At 34.4% G+C, this 20,768-nt stretch overlaps 3 protein-coding genes across 3 annotated transcripts in view; 2 read left to right on the top strand and 1 right to left on the bottom strand.

The window, feature by feature from the left end:
• Positions 1 to 20,768, bottom strand: part of LOC128987204 (ras-related and estrogen-regulated growth inhibitor-like) — a 149,337-nt gene that overhangs the window by 122,507 nt on the left and 6,062 nt on the right. The window lies entirely within an intron of this gene.
• Positions 2,598 to 5,146, top strand: LOC128987203 (uncharacterized). The gene is made up of 2 exons (XM_054407948.1): positions 2,598 to 2,673; positions 4,552 to 5,146. The coding sequence occupies exons 1-2, from the start codon at positions 2,659 to 2,661 to the stop codon at positions 5,065 to 5,067; spliced, it is 531 nt and encodes a 176-aa protein (XP_054263923.1). The 5' UTR covers positions 2,598 to 2,658; the 3' UTR covers positions 5,068 to 5,146.
• On the top strand, positions 5,585 to 7,468 carry LOC128987202 (vacuolar protein-sorting-associated protein 36-like). Its single transcript, XM_054407947.1, has 3 exons — positions 5,585 to 5,617; positions 6,429 to 6,576; positions 6,816 to 7,468. The coding sequence occupies exons 1-3, from the start codon at positions 5,600 to 5,602 to the stop codon at positions 7,391 to 7,393; spliced, it is 744 nt and encodes a 247-aa protein (XP_054263922.1). The 5' UTR covers positions 5,585 to 5,599; the 3' UTR covers positions 7,394 to 7,468.

Genomic DNA, 20,768 nt, shown 5'->3' on the forward strand with positions numbered 1-20,768 from the left:
CAGAGGCGCGATCTCGCACTAGACACGAATACCTTCCACAACACACCTGAAGTCACGTGTAACTAAATTGCTGCGACATTGAATCCTTGGCAGCTCTATTTATAATACCAATAAGACACTTTATCTTGTATGCCTCCAAAACCAGAACTAACCATTCTTCTAGATTTATGAGGCAGATGTTCATGCAGCACGCGCAATAGACAACAATTTAGAGCTTTGGATTTTTATAGAACAATAGAAGAAACGCAATAATAAATTTGAATACAGCATTTACCGTAAACCCACAACATCAGACCAATATTGTCGAAGAAAACAATTTATAGCACAACTTGTCAACGATAATCTGAAAACTGGCCACCTACAACTCAATGGTCTACAAACTTCTAAATGTCCCACTAAGTCCGAAAAATTACACAAAGGGACATAATATAATCAAGCACATTGTCGTGGCCAATGGAAACAGATCTGATATTTTTATAAATTAAAATAACAATACAAGTCACAAGTCAACAAATATTGATAATAATTAAGTAATGTATTGCTGGGTTGAGTATAACCACCAAATAAACAACTACTTGAAGAAAGATCTGAGTAAACATGGTGTTAAACTGACTTTTAAGACTTCTAATCGGCTACGAAACATATCTTAAGGTAGACATCCACAAGTTGATAAATATCTATAGCCCCAGGTGTATACCACATAAATAAAATGTTCCGACTGCCCAAGAATCAATGCAGGCCAAAGTAAACTTTTACAAATCAGGTAAAAAAGCACCGATCGAACTAAAAATACCCCCGCCGCAGCTAACCTGCTGTCTAAGCGAATTTCCATTTTTCTGAATTAAATTTCAATTGATCTATTTAAATAAAATTAGGTTTAACGAGTACCTAGGTTTGCTGCTACAAGGAAACTAATAAAGTGTGTGTTTTAAGTAAAATAATTATTGCTTAGTATAAAATGAATATATTTGCCAAGTTTGATCAAAAGATATCCAAAAACAAGCAAACTACAACATTTTACAATATTCTCCATAAGAATAACATGGGGATTTTAAATTTACAATTTTTTTAGTTTTCTCCGTAACCAATAACCGTAAAAAAACACTTTGATATACTGAATTGTTTGTTTTTTTAAGCTCTTTAAGGAGGTTTAGAGAAAAATTGGGAAATTTTGTGTTTTGAGGGTCAAAAGTGAGAAAAACCAACTTTTACCCCATAAAACCCTGTTCCCATGGTCCGATCATGCTGGATCGCGAACTCATTCAAGTTTATCCCGCCTTACACCTTCAAACCAAATTTCATCAAAATCAGATAAAAATTACTCAAGTTATCGCGTTCACGGACACATATATATATAAATCTATATATGTATATATATATATATCTAATATATAAAATTCTCGTGTCACAGTGTTTGTCTGCAAACTCCTCCGGAACGACTTCACCGATCGTTATGAAATTTGGTGTGTAAATTCTGTAGGTATGCGAATAGGAAGTAAACTATTTCCCGTTTCGAAATTCTTAAAAGGGCTCCGCCCCAGTGGCTCTGGAGTTTCCCATGTTAACCTTATGAGAAATGGAATTAATGAATCTTAACAGCTGTTTCAATTAAACAAGTTGGTTCTGTTCTATGATGTTCAATAGCATTAAAGTTACAAGGATTACCAACAGGGTGCAGCACTATTATTTCTTTTACATTTATGACAACAGCTAATTTGCAACCAAAAGGTGAGTGAGCGTAGCGAACGAACTTCAACCTGGAGGCGAGTGAGCGTAGCGAACGAGCTAACCTGAAGGCAAGTGAGCGCAGCGAACGAGCTCCAACCTAAAGGTGAGTGAGCGTAGCGAACGAGCTCCAACCCAAAGGTGAGTGAGCGTAGCGAACGAACTTCAACCAGGACGTGATTGAGCGATGCGAACGAGATCATCTTGAAAATTAAACGTAACGGTACTTTCTTTCCATCGGTCTGTCTTAGGGGAAACCTATAACTTAGGCGATACGAAGTTCGCCGGGTCAGCTAGTATATATATATATATATATATACATATATAAAAATTTGAACGAATGGTGTTTTTGGCCTCTGGGGACATCGAAATGAAAAAGTAAATCGGTCCCGGGCCTAAGTCTTACCATGAGACCTACGGTAATAGCTACTTCCCTATAGGGAAATTCGCTAAAACAGAAATCTTAATTCGCTCAACACATCATCGACAATAAAAATGATATAATAGATATAAGTGATGGTCTTGATATTCTACATTACTATGGGAAAGGAAATTTATTAAATACTTTGGAAGAATTCGAAATATACAAAAGTTATGATAGGCCTATAATTAATCATTTTTGTGTTTTGTGTAAAATATGCCTAATTTATTTTGACGGCACCTGAAGAAAGTTGATCCTTTTGTAAGTCTGACGATGGTGGATAAAAAACCACCGAATCATATTTAGCAAGTTATGATTTGTTTAATGTTATTAATGCAGGAAAAGTGTGATTCTGATATCATATCCAACAATGGTACAGGAAAGGTCATGATGACACAGATGAGGTGACCGGAAATGTGATATCGCAGTTACTTGTGACGGAAGTGAGGTGGGATACAGACGCAGACACCGGACGTGGCCCACTCACACACTCACACACACACACAGCAGGGATGGACCACATACCGGTGAGTGTTAGCACAGAGGAGTAATATAAATATTCCTTCTCTGAGGTTTAAGTCCACTAAGTGTACCGACTCTCGTCTCGTGCAAGACTTAATATTGTTTATGTTAGGTAAAATACTACTAATTAAATAACAACTTTACAAATAAAGATTTTTTTAGATAGCAATAAAAATATGCGTCTTGACAAAGGACTTAATTTCTTGTTGACTAGTAAACAATTTCATTCTATTAGAGTTTGATATAGATCTTATACTTAGGATATAATTTACTCAATAGTACCTTCAGTAGTTCAAGGTATAAGTGTGTGAGATATAGGACTAAATAATACATTGTTGGTTATAGTGGTTTTGTCGCTAAAAAGTACTGCTACAGAGAAACCAGTAGTCATCTCATAAGGACTACTTGTTTGTGATACAATACTACGCCGTTACTCACAGTGCATAAACTAATTTGATATCTATAGCTTTGTGGCTCAACGTAAATAGTCCCGACTGTGGATGAGAAAACGACAAGTTATTCAAGATTGATATCAATATATATGTAAACTTCGTCCATAGCACACAAATGCTATGGACGAATCCTTTGGTACATATGCTGTTACTTATGTTGCGGACATATAGGTCCCTATGAAACTTATCAACGTAATAGTGAAATGAAGATTATCTTTTGCCCATTGTGATTTAAGAATTAGCACATGTCCTTGTGACAAAATGATCCTCGGAGATTCTCGTTACGAAATTTTTTGTACTATTCATTACTCTCCGCTCCTATAATCATGGTATTAAAAAACAAACAGACGAATCAGATGAAAAGGTTTAAAGGAAATTGATGATTATATAACCTGGTAATTAACGATTAAACGTGAACAGTACTGTAAACACTCATAACGGCGTTTCAATGTTTTTCGATTAATAAAAATATTTTTATTTACGCCATTTAGAATATGAGAATTTGGTCTAAAACTTAGCCTACACTTTTTTCATTATTAATCCCAATATTATGGAAAGTATTTGTGAATCACATACATCGTCATTGCTGCCTGACGAGATATTGTATATCTAATATTAAGTAAAATAATTTATGTTTTTATCAAATTCGGAAGCAATAATTGGCCCTTTCCTGTAAAATCAATAGTTAAGTCGATGCTTGCATTTTACTACCTATTTCATCTTCCTTATTAATTTTATTCAGAACTTTTTTTAGAAACGCCTAGAAGCTGTGACCCGTCGAAAGCAAATCGTAAAAACATTACATGAGAATTTGACAAAAAAAGAAAAAAAATTATAAAACATCTTCTAAACTACTGTATAGTTTCAAGTTCGGCCAGTTCGGCACTAGACTCCATAAAATAGTCGTTTTTAAATAATTTCAAGTTTACTGGATAATTCACTACTCGTCCAACCCTTTTTTATTACAGCCTACTGTAGGATGTTTGACATAAATACAAACATACCCGTGAATTTCGTTAAAAGTTTTCTTCATGACTGGGTCAATAAGTGTAAAAAAGCAATGGCGTATTTTACAGTTAGTTATTAAAACTTAATTAATTGTGTAAAACTTAACTTAAGTTCTTGTTTTAGAATTAGCACTTTTACAGAAACATTTGAAATCTAACTTAGCTGAAAAGTTTGATTCAAAAGGGCGAAACCCACGTTTTCGCAGAGTACTGTTACAAGAAAATTCAACGATATCCATTCTAACGGAAGGATAGGTATATGTTAAACCACAAATTGGGGGGGGGGGAGTGGTGGTCTGTAACATTGACTTTTGGGGTAAGATGAAATAACATAAAAATTAGGTTAATATTCCTTAGAAGTTAAAAGTTACATATCTCGTTTGATATATACTCGTAGACGTCCATGTAATTATGTCTGTTCCAGATTATATTTTTTGTAGCTGTTTTTCTACCTGAAACTTTACCTGCGCTTGTTACAACATCAATCCAAGAACATTATCTTACAAACTCTGGTGGAACCCTATCCGAGTCTATAAGAAAACTCTACAAAAGACAAGCGGAAGATTTTGGACCTACAAATGACGTCGGAAATGGTACCCAGACCGACGTCGAGGGCAGCAGTACAATCAGACCGGACAGACCTGGGCGTAGGAGGGGTGGTGGTCCTCGTAGACATCGCGGACACCACGGGTGTGGCCCGGGTAGAGGTAAAGGCCCTATGAGACCTCCAGGAAACACGGACGTCAACCGGGGCAGGGACATAGAGGATCTAGCGGTAAAGGGACTAGTGACTGACCAAGAGTTAGGGGTGTCATCACACAGAGGCTACAGCAGGAGATCCAGGGAAAGAGGAGAGTGTAGGCCAGATAGATGGGAAGGAACTGGCAACGAGACATCTACATCTACACCTTCAGAAACCTCACCCTCAGTAAAAATGTGAACCAGTCAAGTAAATTAACAATTAGTGTATATAATGCTTACATATATTGGCATAAGTAAAAAAATCTCTCTGCAAAATAAATGGGGTTAAAACGTAAAAGCTAAGATTTAGTTTAAAAAGTAAGAAATTGTCAATTTATTAATAATTATTGCTTTATCTTTCTGGAATTATATATAAAATCTACTTATTGCTATTTACTGGTACCTAATCCTCTTGATCATTTTATTATTTATATCAAATGAGTGTGTTTGACAATTAACAAAAATATCTCACCTTTTAAAGTGTTGCTTCAAAATAATACTAACTAAGTTTACATTAGGCTTATGTTAAGATTAAAGGTACGTTTGTTCATTAAATAATGGATAGGTCATACATACACTTAATTCGCAAGGTCGGGTAACTAGATGTGTTAACAGCTGTGGAAGACCAACAAAGTGACATACAAGTGACGTGGTTGTCACTTCTGAGATCATTAGCTGTCAAAGATTGTAGGTATAAGAGGCAACATGTGGCAACTGGGGGACAGTCAGTCATGGATTCCCGTACTTTGGTAAGTTTACTGCTCGTAATACTACGTAATACGTTACAGATCAGATATCAGAACCCCTCGAAAGAAAGGGTTAACCGTCATTGTTGATTCACCCAGTTATCAGCTTATTAGACAAAAAAATTGCTGATATAACCAATTACCCTTAATTAAAAGTCTTAAATTAAATTTGGAATTCGTTGTTAAATTAAAACCTAACTACACATAAAATATTATGTGATAAACCTAAGCTATACAATAAGATATCGGGTATATGGTAGTTATTCAGTTTATGAGAAAATGTAGTGAACGAGATGAGTTATCTGTATTTACACAATTTGGATAATTTAGGATTATCAGGAGTCAAACAGTTGCTCACGATCCTAAATCAAAAATGAAAGTAATATTTGGTTATATTGAATACAATGTGTTTTTCTAAATTTCTCAAGCTTGAAAGAATTTTCATACTAATTAAATTACTCAATAAATAATTTAAATTTTAATGCTGTGTTTAAAGCCGGTCAAAAGAATGAAATGAATGCGATCGCATTTTGACTTCAGTCCGATAGAAAATACTTCTTACAGTGATGTTTCTTTCCAGAAAAACTTGGATAGATAACCTATAACTAGGTAACCTATACGTTGTCACTATAAACATCTATAAAGGCGTTGCTTGTTCATATTTCCTTATGAAGTATGAACATAATAACATAACATAACCACAACATTTTATAGTTAACAACGGTATAGTAAAATATACATCTTACATATGTTACTTCTCTGTGGGTTAACTAAGCAATTCTATGAGAAAATGTTTATTTCATTGTCCATCCAGGCCTTCACTCTGCTCTTGGTTGGGTTGGTTGTGGCCCCTCCCCCTGGACCCGCCCACTCACAAAGCTCTAAAGGACCCTACGATGAGGATGCTGAACCAAGCCAGGAGCAGGACCAAGAACAATACGCCTCAGAATACTTTCCTGAAGGTAAACCATGCATGCTAGATTGTTCGTGTAAGGAATGTAAATGTTTTGTGCTCCTATGTTTTAGTCAAATATTATGGATATTGAATTGTAATATATCTTCAACAAATGCCGACCATAAAGTAATAGATATGACTAAATCAATCCGTATTATTTCTGTTTTCCTAAAAGAACGAATCCAACATGTCTGAAAATAAGAATGGCACTTACATATGGGGATTGACATAATGAAATGTTTACAGGTCAAACTCAAGGATTCCAAAACCCACAAAACTATCCGGCGCAAGGCTCTTATCAAGGATCTTTCAATCCTCAAGAAGGCTTCGACAGCCAGGTGTCTGTAGGCTACCAATCACCGGACTCTCAACAGAACCAATTCCTTCTACAGCAGCAGTTCAAGCCTCAGCAGCAGTTCAAGCCTCAGCAACAACAGCAGCAGTTCAACCCCCAGCAGCAAGCGTACTTCCAGCAACAACAGCAGAGTGCCAAGCCTTACCAACTACAGCAGCCAAGCTACGGCTACATGCCTCAGACTAGTATGGGATACTTGCCCAGCATGTACAACCCAATGCCCATGATGATCTCCCCTCATGACTTCACACCCTCCTTCCCCAGTTTCCAAGGTTTTCCAATGTCTGTCGGAGGTTACGGAGTGCCTCAGATGTCCAACCAACCTTCCTTCCAACAAGGAGCTCAGGGCTACCTCACAGGACAGCCCCAAGGACAAGTTGAAGGTCAGGTGAAGTTTTCAGCCCCGAAACCTCAACGAAAAGGAAAGAAGCCCAAGCCAAGCCAAGCCCAAGAAGCTGTCCCTATTTAAAATTATAGAGAGTTCTACGCTCAACAGTAGTTTACAAATATGATAAGATATTAAACATTTTACTAAACATTTTAATGTGTAACTTGATTTTCTCATATAATACAGTTTTATAGAGTGTGAAATACGTCGGAATAAAAAAAAAATTATTCTTGAAGAGTACAGCAAAACCAGTTGACTCCACCAATTACGTTAAGTGGGCCAAACCATTTGAAAACGAAAATTGGGTTGGCGTAAATTGATTACCCACAGAGGGGGGAGGGGGTTACTTCCGACACACCCGGGCACTTCAACACCAACCACACGTCGTGTGAAGACCCGGAAGCCATAATTTTTACAACTTTGGCAGTAAAGCGAAGTGTGACCGACTTTCGCCCTTTGTGGCCCGTGGCCCGCGAGAACCCCTGCCCGAGCAATCCGACGACCAACAGCTTTACGGCTCTTGTCATTGCTCTCCTCATATCAACGTAAAAGCTTATCGAGCCCTTTGAAACATCCGCCTGGACCTCGGGCACGCCTGTTAAATTGTTTTGAGATGTCCGACTAGTTTATTACTAAAGCTCTGTCAATGTTACTTGGGTACTAAAAATGTTTAGAACAGTTGCACAGCTGATGTGTTTGTTTATATGCTATACTGACCGTGCGTCAATAACATTGTCAAACTCCAACAATACTTAAAACTGGTACCTTTCACCACTAATGCAAACAAGAAGAAACGTACTATTGCATGGTTAAAGTAATTAAAATATATTTTGCTGAAAATGCAGTCTGTAATATGTAATTTTTATGATATAATGTTATTTTTACTTTTCTAACGTTAATCGTGTTAAAAACTACACAACACTTCTGGAGGTGGATCATTTCCCAGTTTTTTAATTAAATTTAAAAAATTTGGTATGTATTGTTGAAATAGGCTGGATTTGATGTGCAATTTAGAATAATTTTTTTTTATTAGAATATACTACTTACGTAGTTGCATTACCATTTTCGTAAAATATTTAGGTTTTTACCTAATTATGAAATATAAAGCCCAGGTTGGTTTTAATTTAGTATCTAGGTAAAAAGTCAGGAATGAGGCAATAGTCAGTTAGTTGCGTGTGAATCTAAAAATAGCTGATTAACAGTACTGAAATGCCACTTAGCCAGTTAAATTTTAATAGAAATTCATATACACGAACCTTCATAAGCACTGCAGCAACCAGAGGCAGGTCTTTATATTTTCGCCAAATGATCCGTGACGTCCTTGATTTATCCGGTTTTCAATGATGGAATAATCAATATTAATATTTCCCTAATAATAATAATTACCGCGATCGGCGATTGATTAGAAGTGTTGAACGTGGTAGAGGCGGGCCTGATGATTGATAGGAAATGTCAAGACCGTGTAGTGGTAGTAGACGAGTGTACTGTGTTGTATAGTGAGGTGAAGTAGGACAAGGTCGCGGGCAAGCTGTGTCGTTGACTCAGCATTGTCATGGGACCTCCACAACAATGATCATCCAGTTCATCAATTGTCCACTTGCCTTCATTAAAAATTCGTTTATACGAGCACTTCAGCTATAAAGCGATAAAAAGTGTTGAACGCTTGTTTCATGATGGTAAGAAATAATTAATCTCACTACAGGACCTACACTTTTTAATTATATTAGATTATTTACGTTAAGCGTCTTTGTTAGAGAAATTAAAATTATGATTTGCCGTGGATCCAACCTTCTAAAACGCTCGGGAATTTCTGGAGACCTAAACTGTCCTTCCCGCACCCAAGTCTGAGTCGCTAACCACTAAAAATATCACCAACCCGATGCTTAAAACCGATTCAATGCCCATCACTGGTGTGATACTTAAAAATTGTAATTGAATTAAAATACCGTAAAACTCACCAAATAATTATTTTGACACGATTACGGAAAGTAAATAAAAGAAACGTCTAATAACACTTAAGACATATATTTACGCGTATACTGTTACTCACAAGACGGTAAATATACACAAAAAATGGTAAGTGGTGATCGATTTCGATTGACTATCGCCTATTGGGTCTAATGATGATTGGAGTGTCCAATCGAAATCGATCTCCACTTACCATTTTTTGTGTATATTTACCGTCTTGTGAGTAGCAGTATAAGCGTGAATATATGTTTTAAGTGTTATTTGACGTTTCTTTTATTTACATTTCGTAAATTTAATAACACGTACAATGCTGATGAAGAAGTTATTTGACACGATTGTAAACAAAATGAAATGTATAAAACACTATTGTTTGTTGCTTAAGGGCAATATCGATATTAAAACAGATTAAAACCCATATGAACCCCTTGTTTATTTCATAGTTAACGTTTATTAGTGGCATTTAGGTTAATATATCGTTTCCAAAGGTACAATTCAGATTGTCTTTAGCAAAACATTGTATAACAGATTATGTAAAACTTTGAATGGTATGCGTAGTTTTTACAATAATTTTGAGTATAAAGATTTTTTTAATGTTTAATTAAATTAAACAATAAAACAACAACAACAAATTAATAAACAATTAATTTAACAATTATATTATTTACATGAAATTATTAATTTAATTGGTAAATTACAAAAAAACTCCTAGATAATACTGATCAACATCAATAATTGAGTTCAATAAATACTAACTCCAATAATTAAGATGTTACTAGCATTTGTTAGTAAGCTCGGTCTAATAATTCTTAAGTTATTTCCCAGCTTCCAAATATCCACTTTTCAAATGATTTTATTGGCCATTCAGTTACATACAAACAATAGGCTACGTCAAACAATAACAATAAAAAATAAATAAATAAACATGCCAAACTTCTTCTTGCACTCTTGACAAACAAGATTAAAAGCTGAAATGAACACATGCAGGATCTCACTCAATACAAAACATGCAAAGCAATGCATGCATACTAAAAATGAAAAAAAAAATAATAAAAACTACATGCTGCAAGCTATGCAAGGCAGAGAAAAATAAATTTACAATTTTGTAATACCTCTGCTAACTTTTTCAGGCTATAATGTTTAATGAGATTAATCTATAAGTATAAAAGAGGATGTTTGTATATTTGGCAGTGATAAACTCAGACACCGCTGAACCGATTGCCACGAAACTTGGTACATACGTGTAGAATGTCATGGAATAGGTTTATACACCATCAATTTCGTGATCCGTCCAATCGGCTCCGCCCCAGTGGCTCTGGAGTTTCCCATGTTAACCTTATGAGAAATGGAATTAATGAATCTTAACAGCTGTTTCAATTAAACAAGTTGCTTCTGTTCTATGATGTTCAATAGCATTAAAGTTACAAGGATTACCAACAGGGTGCAGCACTATTATTTCTTTTACATTTATGACAACAGCTAATTTGTAACCAAAAGGTGAGTGAGCATAGCGAACGAACTTCAACCTGGAGGCGAGTTAGCGTAGTGAACGAGTTAACCTGAAGGCAAGTGAGCGTAGCCAATGAGCTAACCTGAAGGCAAGTGAGCGCAGCGAACGAGCTCCAACCCAAAGGTGAGTGAGCGTAGCGAACGAGCTCCAACCTAAAGGTGAGTGAGCGTACCGAACGAACTTCAACCAGGACGTGATTGAGCCATACGAATGAGATCATCTTGAAAATACTGTCATTAATAACCATGAATAAAAATAACCATTAATAATAAGCTAGCATAACCTAGCGTTAATATAAGAGCAATAATAAAGAATCGGTTATCCTTTGTACTATATGTGTTTCATTAGTTGTCGTACGTATTTTAATTTAGTTATAAGCACTTCATATACAATAAGACAATTAAACGTTACGGTACTTAAATTATAAATAGTCAAAGGCAAGACAACGTCTGCCGGGTTCAGCTAGTAGTTTCTAAACTTATATGCAATACGTACTATCAATATGACTGTGTTTAAAGTAAAATCGTTTTCTTCTATGACAGAGAAGCTCTTTTCACCATGTTTGAGGCGTATTTTCATACTCTTTGAGTCGAATCTTTTAAAGTAATCAGAAATTATGACTGTTTTTCGTTTTAAAATAACGCCTGTAATACTTAGCAATTGCTCGAATTAGAGCAACAGGGACACTAGTAACATTAAATACGTGCAATATTCATTTAGAATAAAACATTGAAATATGTACTTTTCATACTTATAAGATCTTTATCTAGGATATTTCTTGTTTACTTACACGTACATACAATTTTAATGGATCCATTACGAATACTGATTCGACACAAAAACTATAAATTTATCCAATTACTATAAACACAATCAATAATCCCAACTGAGCACGATTGGTTCCGAACGATTGATCTTAAACTGTACATTAGTTATGGGAAAGTGTTAAGTGGAGGGTCGGGACATAATTTGGCGCTAAACATAGTTAGTTGGGGTTAACACGAGTCTTCAATAAAGCCGACCAATCATTCAACAAATTACCCTAAACAGAGTAATACTCCGGTTCTCACGTCTGCAGCAGTAAAAGTGAGAGAAACGAACCGCTCAACTTTCAATTAGTGTTTCACACGCATCCGACAACGAATGAATGCACCACTGCATTTATGGATCAACTTTTACCGATAAAATCATCACGGTAAGTGCTGAGTATTATTTTCACTTTCACATAAATTTATATCGAGGATTTCTAGTATTAGATGTTTACATTTGTTTCCTTACAACTCTAATTTATTGTTTTCAGTTTGTAAAAACACCGCAGAAATGGAAGTACCTTCTAGATGAAAATATCCGTTATGCCTTCACCTCGTCGCTACAGGGTTTCTTAAACAGTTTTAAAAGAAAGCTTTGTTTTTTGTTTAACCCTCTTAAACAAACTTACAGCTTTGAGTAATAAAGAAATTTGAATTTTGGGTTCTTGGTAAGTTAGTGGCTTATTTAGTATTGGGAAAACTGTAAAACCAATTTAGTGATGTCGTGGGTTTGCGTCTCAAATGTGCCATTTAACATTATTATCATACACCTTACACGTGTTGGTAGCCTACTGGCTAACTGCTTGCTTTGATTGATACGTTTCACGGCCACCAGGCATAAAAGAGCTAAATAAAAGTATTATAGCTAAAAATGCTTTATAAAACATGTGCAATAAAAACTTAAGTAAATGAGTCACAAAATTGTTTAGTTAATTAATAACCCAAGTATCAAGTTATAGATTATATTTTCAAAACTCATCTCTTGGCTTATAACAAAGACTAGAACTGTTTGCCCCGAGTTGTCTGTGATACGAAGTAACCTGATATATTGTGATAGATCGCCCGATCATGTTGACGGAAGATAACTGACCTGTCCAACTGCGGTCCTATCTCGCTACATCTCCAGACAACCACAGCTGTCTCACCGCACAACCACACAACCACACAACAACCTGCCCTTGGACAAACAATCATCAGTCTACCGTGTGTAACAGCTTGTGGTTGTTAGGTGTTGGAATATGTTGGTGATTTCTGAAATAAACTGTACAATATTACACGTTTATGTTTACATTATAGAAAATATAATGAGTTGTTTAACAAAGAATGGTATTGTAATGGAGTAAGTATTACCCAGTTGTGTTATAGGACACCGATCAAGAATTTTGGTACTGGCATACTTCACTCTAATTCATTAAACACTAATGTATTAGTAAATAAATGATAATAAATTTTAGAATATCATACATAAGTAGTTAAACTAGCATTTTTCGTTATTCCAATGTATATTAAAAAGCTTATTCATCGGCCCTACCAGTCATTACTGAACCATTTACATTAAATTCCTAAGTATACGTAATGTCAAATAGTCCTAGGGACCGTTTGATAAATAACTCACCATTTGTTGTAAAATTAACAATCTTAACTAATGTTCTGATAAAATATTCATATTTTGATTAGACCTAAAATGATTTTATAACCGTCCAATTTTTATACGTTTAGAACCAGTTTCAAGATTAAAAAACACAACAAATATTTTGAGAGTACTTTTCAAATAATACATCTAAGTTATGTCTGAAATCTATACCATCTCATAGCGGACCATCATAAATTGAAAAGTAATTGTTAATTTTGATTATTCACCACACAAGGACCAAATAATGGAACTAGAGATGAGTCTCTCTCTAAGAGAAATTAATACCGTTGTAGGTCAGTGAAAGTTTATCAGTCATGGTCAATTAATATAAAAGGTAGCTATGGAAGAATGGAACTGACGCGTTGTATAACAATCAGTGAGAGAAGACCGGTCAAACAAATGAACTGATCACAACTGAGTAGAGAAGACCGCTGTCTACGAGCATCCCTGTAAATTATACTTATTATAAGTGAGCTCTATAATTGACAGGATAGCGATACATTCATCTTCCTCAAGCAAGTCATCTCTATCTTAGGGTGGCTCTGCTTTTACTGTTACAATTACGATTAAAACTACTTTGTATCTTCTTGCTATCAATGAAGGTGTAGTAGTCACGTCGTTCAATGACGTTACTGCACCTGACTTGGACTAGGAATGCTTTGCTATTGCACTAAATGCACATTACTGGAACGGTTAGCTTGAATCAGACATAAACTTGCACAAACCTACAATGACGGAATTAAAATAAATTAAATTCAATAGTTACCAGCCATCCTAAATTTCTCAACAATTGACGAACTTAAAAATTGCAACAAATATTGTTTAAATTTGCATTATTACAACGTTAAATTGGATTTTTTTTTCAATAATTCGTTGATTGGTTGATACATTTTATTTTCCAGTTTCTAAATAAAATTTACGATAATTTGTCTCATAAGTACAATTTATTATTTATAGTTCAGTAAACGATAATCTTTAATAATAAAAAATAATGGCTACGAGTCGTTAATAACATGTGTAATAAAACTATCGTTAATTTTTGTACCTATACTGGATTTATATTAACTAGTGTCCCTGTTGCTCTAATTCGAGCAATTGCTAAGTATTACAGGCGTTATTTTAAAACGAAAAACATTCATAATTTCTGATTACTTTAAAAGATTCGACTCAAAGAGTATGAAAATACTCAAGATGTACATAACAGATAAATATAATCAACATTTCTTGTAAATATCTTATCATTTTTCAAAAGCTGATCTTGTTTTTTAGTGTTTTTTACAAATAATAGCCTTACTCATAGCCACATTAGATTGTCCATGTCCGATTATAAATTAAAAAAAAAAAAAACATTATTTCTATTTCTTCTCCTTGGTGGTGTTCTATGACTTTCCTATGTCTCCATAGTTTGCAAATCGGCTCTTTAAATGATTACTAAGAAATGCAGCACAGTGTTAATTCAGTTTTCTTTTTAGTATATAAATCTATCCAGGCCCTCTCGCTTTTTCCATTTTAATATTTACGCCAACCCTAATTCAAATAGTAAATATTTCATTTCAACCAAGTCAGTAAATGTTTGTAGCAAACTGTTAAATTAGCAAACTTATTTACTGTTTACAATTAACCTATGTTCTTCTTCACACTTTTAATTTCTAACAACAGCTGGATTTTCATAACAATTTTTGTTTCCCATGTTAATCTTATGGAGAGATACGAAACTTTAAAGGGTCCCAGGGCCTCACTCTCTAATTATTTCCCTAAAAAGAAAGTTTCCTGCACAACTTCACGTTACGCTCTTTCCAATGACACCAAAAACATGCCAATTGGTTCAGTAGTTTCGGAGGAGTAATTGTCACAAAAAACCTGCTTGCGTATTAAATAAGTATAGATTTACTATTTATTTGGCTATAACATAACGAAGAAGTTCCTTTGCTGAGTTCGTTAATTTTAATCCTTAAATTTTCTAATAAATTTGTATATCTGTGTTAACGAATTGTATGGCTAAAAATGTATGCATCATCATAAATTTGGTACTGTAAACTAATACTCCACATGTCTTTTGCCTTGTCCCCTTTACTTTGTACGATTTTAAAATACTTTAAACTAAACTTAATAAGAAAACGAAGTATGAATTTCCATATGTTATTTTATTTTGTTTGATATTTTCTTTTCTCTATAATAGGTACAAGAGATTTTTCCAAAAAAGGTGAGTTAGCTGAACATTGATAGCTACAACTCATTTACTCTTTTACTCAAAGCCAACCCCAAGAAATTTTCTTCAATTACATTCTATGCCAAGACGTTTTTATATCCTTGAAATTCTCACCCAAAATTTATTGAATTGAAAGACAATATAGTTCGTATATAACCAACCTCTACACATTTTGTTATGTACCATAGAAATAAATTAATTTGTAATACTAACAGTTAAATTAAATTATTTTTTATTACTTACAGTTAAATTAATTATACTCTGTAAACAACTCAAGATTCTAGATTTAGTTGTAAATACTTCATTTGATTGGTTTTACTTTAATTAGTCATATTTACATTCATGAGTTAATAAAACACACAAGATATCAGTCTGAGAGAGGCTATTACACACGTCAGTTAGCCACTTACATCGCGAGCGGACGTGCCACTGTCATTAGCATACTTTAGCTCGTAAATTAACTAATTAAAATATTTCGTAATCAAGCCTTGGTGAAATTCCAGTCCGCTGAAAGAGAAATTTCGCATCGCGTTGTGGTATAAAACCGCCAAAACCGGTGGCTTGCGAGGTCATTTGACTCTCATTCATTTGTGTTGAATGATTTTCTGTTATTTAAATCACACAAGAGGTAAGTATTTATATGAACAAAAATCAAACATTGTACGGTCGTATTGTTTATAATTTAAATATACAACTAACTGTTCTGCCCTTTAGGACCAGGTTGTTAATGTTTGATTACACACTAAGTTTGTTTTGCAAATAAATATGATTATTTTTTAGTCTCGACTTATATAAAAGCAACCTGGTGTTTTTAAATGTTGTCGCTTAATCTTGGACTGCGTTTCTTTTGATATAATTTCTGGTCGGATTCTATTAAGAAAGAAAATGGCAAAATGACACAATTTGTACATAGACATTGTACACATAAATTAAAAATTTTTGGTGGAATAATAATAAATATTAGCGAATTATGAAGACAATAGAAATAACACAATAGAGAATAGTGAATTAATTAGCAATTAAGAATACTAAATGGTTAAAAATAAACAAATATGTACGGTATAGCAGACACAAATAGTAAAAAATAAAATACTACTCTAAAGTAGCAGAAATCAATAAATAAATAGGTTGTAATATCAGATATAAAGAAATATTATGTATGTAGATCAAATCAATTTATTGCAAAAATACAATTATTAAGTATTACACATGCACTTACCAAAAGTAAACTGTGGCAGAAACTACATCCAAAAAAATTTAATTGGCTAAAAACTCGTTGTATTAGTGTTGACCATTGACTTTATAGGTTAAATATGGAAAGATCACAACATCCAATACCGGTCTAGACAGTAAGCCCAATTAAACTGTTGACTTACAGTAGCAGATTCTATCCAATCTTGTTTTCAATTAACCCAGTCTGACGTACTGTAATGTAATCAGCTGTTTGCAAGTGATACTGCAATAGGGCGTGAGTGTGAGGCAATAGATGTTATCGCGAGGTTCAAATATTGAAATGCCAACAATCCCAATCTCGCAAACACCGGACTGATCAACTGGATCAAATATCTAGTACAACAGGGTCTGAATTTATACCTTCAGAAGGACCCAATAAACTTAGTTAACACAGCGGTTAGTAAATGGCATTATAAGTTATCGGAAATTTCATTCTGGAATTACTGGCAAGTTTGATTTTATACACCCTTTATACTGTATAGTCTAGTCAATGAAGGTAAACAAGTATAAACTATGCACCAAAAAGCACAGATTTTCATAAAAATTTGGATTTCGTTTCAAAATATCTTCCATTAAAAAGTCTACCCTGTTGCGGGTTTGCTTTTTCCCTAGCGGTGGATGGCATCCCTTCTAAAGGGAGAAAATCTGTTCATTAAAAATAAGTAAAATCATTCGACCAACTAATTCTAGAAGGAATTTTTGTTGTATATATTTTTTTTAAAGACAATTGATACCTTTCGACTTTTCACTAGTGAAATTGTAGGTTTTCAGGCAAAAACCTCGTTTTCAGACGAAATTTAGCGAATTATACTACGCTTTTTTATTGAAAAACATGCTGAGAGCGAAAAGTTTAGCTAATAAAATTACAAACGAAATCGTGGATCTATTATATATGCAGAGCCAGTACAAATGGAATTATTACTGTTGAGAGTTAATTGGCATTTTCAAACACCAAAATAGAAGGTTAGGCTACTCCGTACAATAACCAAGAAAGAAAGCATTTTTCACGGAAAACTCATCGAAATCTTTTGAAATCCTTTAAACCTTTTAAATTTTTTTTTAAATTCCCTAGAATTAAATTTAAGTTTTTTTAAAGAACAATATAGATTCCTTTTTATAGTAATACTTATAATCTTATCATATCTTCCACCTCATTTACAAAAACAGTTGCCACTTTACAATCATGTTCATTCTTAGTATACCTTCTGAGTGTTTGATTAGTTTAAGTACATTTTTGTTTTAAAATTGAGCTTAAAATTATAAATCATTTTTGTAATTTAGCGCATTGTGAATTGCACTGATGTAAGTTTAATTGATGCAAAAAATTTAAAATATCATCAGTTTGAGAGAATTTCATGTATAAGCGTGTAAAAGTTATAATAAAAATAATATACTGTAACTTACTGCTAAATAATCGATTAAATCCGACTTGTGTCAAGTATAATAATAAATAATGGTGCATGATTAAAACTGACATCGATATCGTATACCTCCACCTTATGCACCTCCCTGCATGCACCAGTAGAGGTAAGGTCAGGCACCTCAGCCAGGCGAGTGCCCTCACATTAGCAACTGTCCGATTAGGAAACCAATTGATTTGGAGTCCGGAGATGTAATCGTCGCAATTATTCCGCTACTTCCATGGACCAATAACTCAAATGGTTATTACATATAATTAAAATGAGCACAAGGCGTCGGTCTTGACATGATTCTATTGGCCATTCTCGAGCTATAATGAACGGGTAAACTGCGCCTATGTAAATGAAACAAGCGGCTTGGCGCCGTCGCTGGTCGACTTCGTGTACTTCCGGAACTGATCGGCACACTTCGACCCAACTTGGTTTCTCACGTTACTTGACCTTTTTATTGTCTCTTTACTGTCCGGATTTAAGAGAACGCTTGAAAGTAATCCGACAAAATATAGCTGTTGTTGGCTTTTACTTTCTATCCTTCTTTTTTGGAATGCGTGACTAAGTATTATACAAAGTTTATTTGGCATTGTGACATAAGGAAGAACGTGGGTTGTTTAACATTTAATGCCAACTCCATCATAAAAATTAGTATAATCTTATGAATATTTAGTAATGGATTTTTTAGGCTTAGAAGGAGGGGATTCAATTAAACTAAATAATATTAAATCATTTGTATATATTGTCATGTCCTGTTGTATCGACTGTAAAATCAACCATATTCCTAGCATTAATAGTACTAAGAAGTAAAATAATAGTTAAAGGCAAAGTTCATAGTTTAGCTGCAAAGGCTAGTAGCCTACTGTAGAAAAAAAACATGACAAGTATCCATAAATCCAGATGTCCAAACAGTTCACAAATAAATTTACTAAGACTAAACTGTTTACGAAAAATCTAACTTTTATGGTTTTAGAATTTAAATTTATATTAACAGTTTGCTTAGTAATCAAGTTTTATTTTACCTGAATAGTAATTGTAGAGTTTAACGAGTCAAAAAGCATTAAATTATCTTCGGTGGCATTAATTTACATTTTTGAATTGTCAAAGTATTTTGAAATAGTCAAATTTTCATCCTTCAATACGTGTAAATAATATTTAAACGTCTTAAAGCTTTTTTTTTTGGGATATCTTGTGAAAAATCTTTCATAAAAGTTGTCTGACTGATATGTTAATAATTTATACATGCAAATTATGTCTGACTGTACATTTGCTGTTCATGCAGTATCAAACTGTTCATCTGATTGAAGAAGAATCCAGGCAATAATATATGCCTAAGAACTAACTATTTTGCTTCGTTGCCCTATAGGTTTCTGTCTCAATAATTTTGATACTAAATATCCACCAGGGACTCTGTCCCCGGGTCTTTGGAATAACACTATTAAAATTACTAAAAATTCGTTTAATCGGTTGGCTTTTATGGAAACAGTAAAACAACTACACTGTTTTCTAGTAAATAAAAACTTGTACTATTTACAGATACTCATATTTTACGTCTGATTTGTATTTAAAACTAAACTCCGTTCAAACAGCCGTGGCACTTGAGGGATTAGGAGACCCCAAGGGTTTCCATGGGGTCTCCTAATCCGTCAGGTGCCACGGCTGTTTGAACGGAGTAGTGGTCGCCTCGTGGCTGAAAACTCGACCTAAAATATGTATAGTGCAAACTTATATTTTTTCACCCCAAAATGTAAATAAAACATTTCATTGGAATTTATTTAAATTGTTTTGATTTTCTGTGAATATTTCGTGGTTATTTCGTCACTAGCATAGCGACCTATAAGGCCCATGCTTTTTTCTTGTTTTAATTTAAAATAATTTTTTTTGTGTTTATTGTTTAGCCTGTTTCAATTCATAAAGGGATTTTGCACATCTAGAGACAAATATCTTTCTAACAGTATGCGTAGATTTTCCCTGCGATGCACACGAGCTGAGAAAAGAAGCTTTGAAAGAAACATGCTTGCCTATTAATATATAGATAATTGAAAAAAAACCGCAAAACATTTAGAAATAAGTACTTATGCATTGGTAATTATAAAAAAAGTTAAGTTCTGCATTTATTGGCGATGAAATCTTTTTTGAGGTAGCTTCCTGTAAAGAACATCTATTCAGTAGCCATACCACATATATCCCAAATTATGAAGCCCGAGTAAGCTAAAAACCCCATTGCTGCAAGGACCGTTTATCACAAGTTGATCTGCCCAACTCGTCTTAGTGATGTGAGAGGTCCCGGGCACGCTCGAGCGATCCATCGACGCCGTACCAGCCTCAGTCAACGTAACGGTCGTCAGATTATTGTCATTAAGCGCGATCGCCGATCGCACGGGACACGGGTAATGACTTTATACCGGAGACAATCCGTCCAACCCAACACGTGTGCAATTACAAGTCGTTATAATGAAATGGTCGATGACGGGCGTAACCACGCGACGCCGACGCTGCATGGGATTGGTGTACCTGATATGAGTGGAGTAAACTAAACGCTCTCCAATAGATACAGTACCATGGTCGAACATAACCACGTGAAACCGTCAGCACACGACGAGAACTCAATGACCGGTATTAAAAACTGATCTTAACTCTCTGCAAGAGTTACCGGAACATCTACCGTTAATGTGCGTCGGTACAAAG

This window comes from Macrosteles quadrilineatus, unplaced genomic scaffold, assembly GCF_028750875.1.
Source record: "Macrosteles quadrilineatus isolate MER2022 unplaced genomic scaffold, UCM_ALF_1.0 Scaffold_2__2_contigs__length_208266976, whole genome shotgun sequence".
Classification (NCBI taxonomy): Eukaryota; Metazoa; Arthropoda; class Insecta; order Hemiptera; family Cicadellidae; genus Macrosteles; species Macrosteles quadrilineatus.

Bases quoted from the DNA above. Each gene is read 5' to 3' on its own strand.
- LOC128987202 (XM_054407947.1), top strand. The intron at 6,577-6,815 runs GTAAACCATGCA...AAATGTTTACAG, and splicing joins CTCAGAATACTTTCCTGAAG to GTCAAACTCAAGGATTCCAA.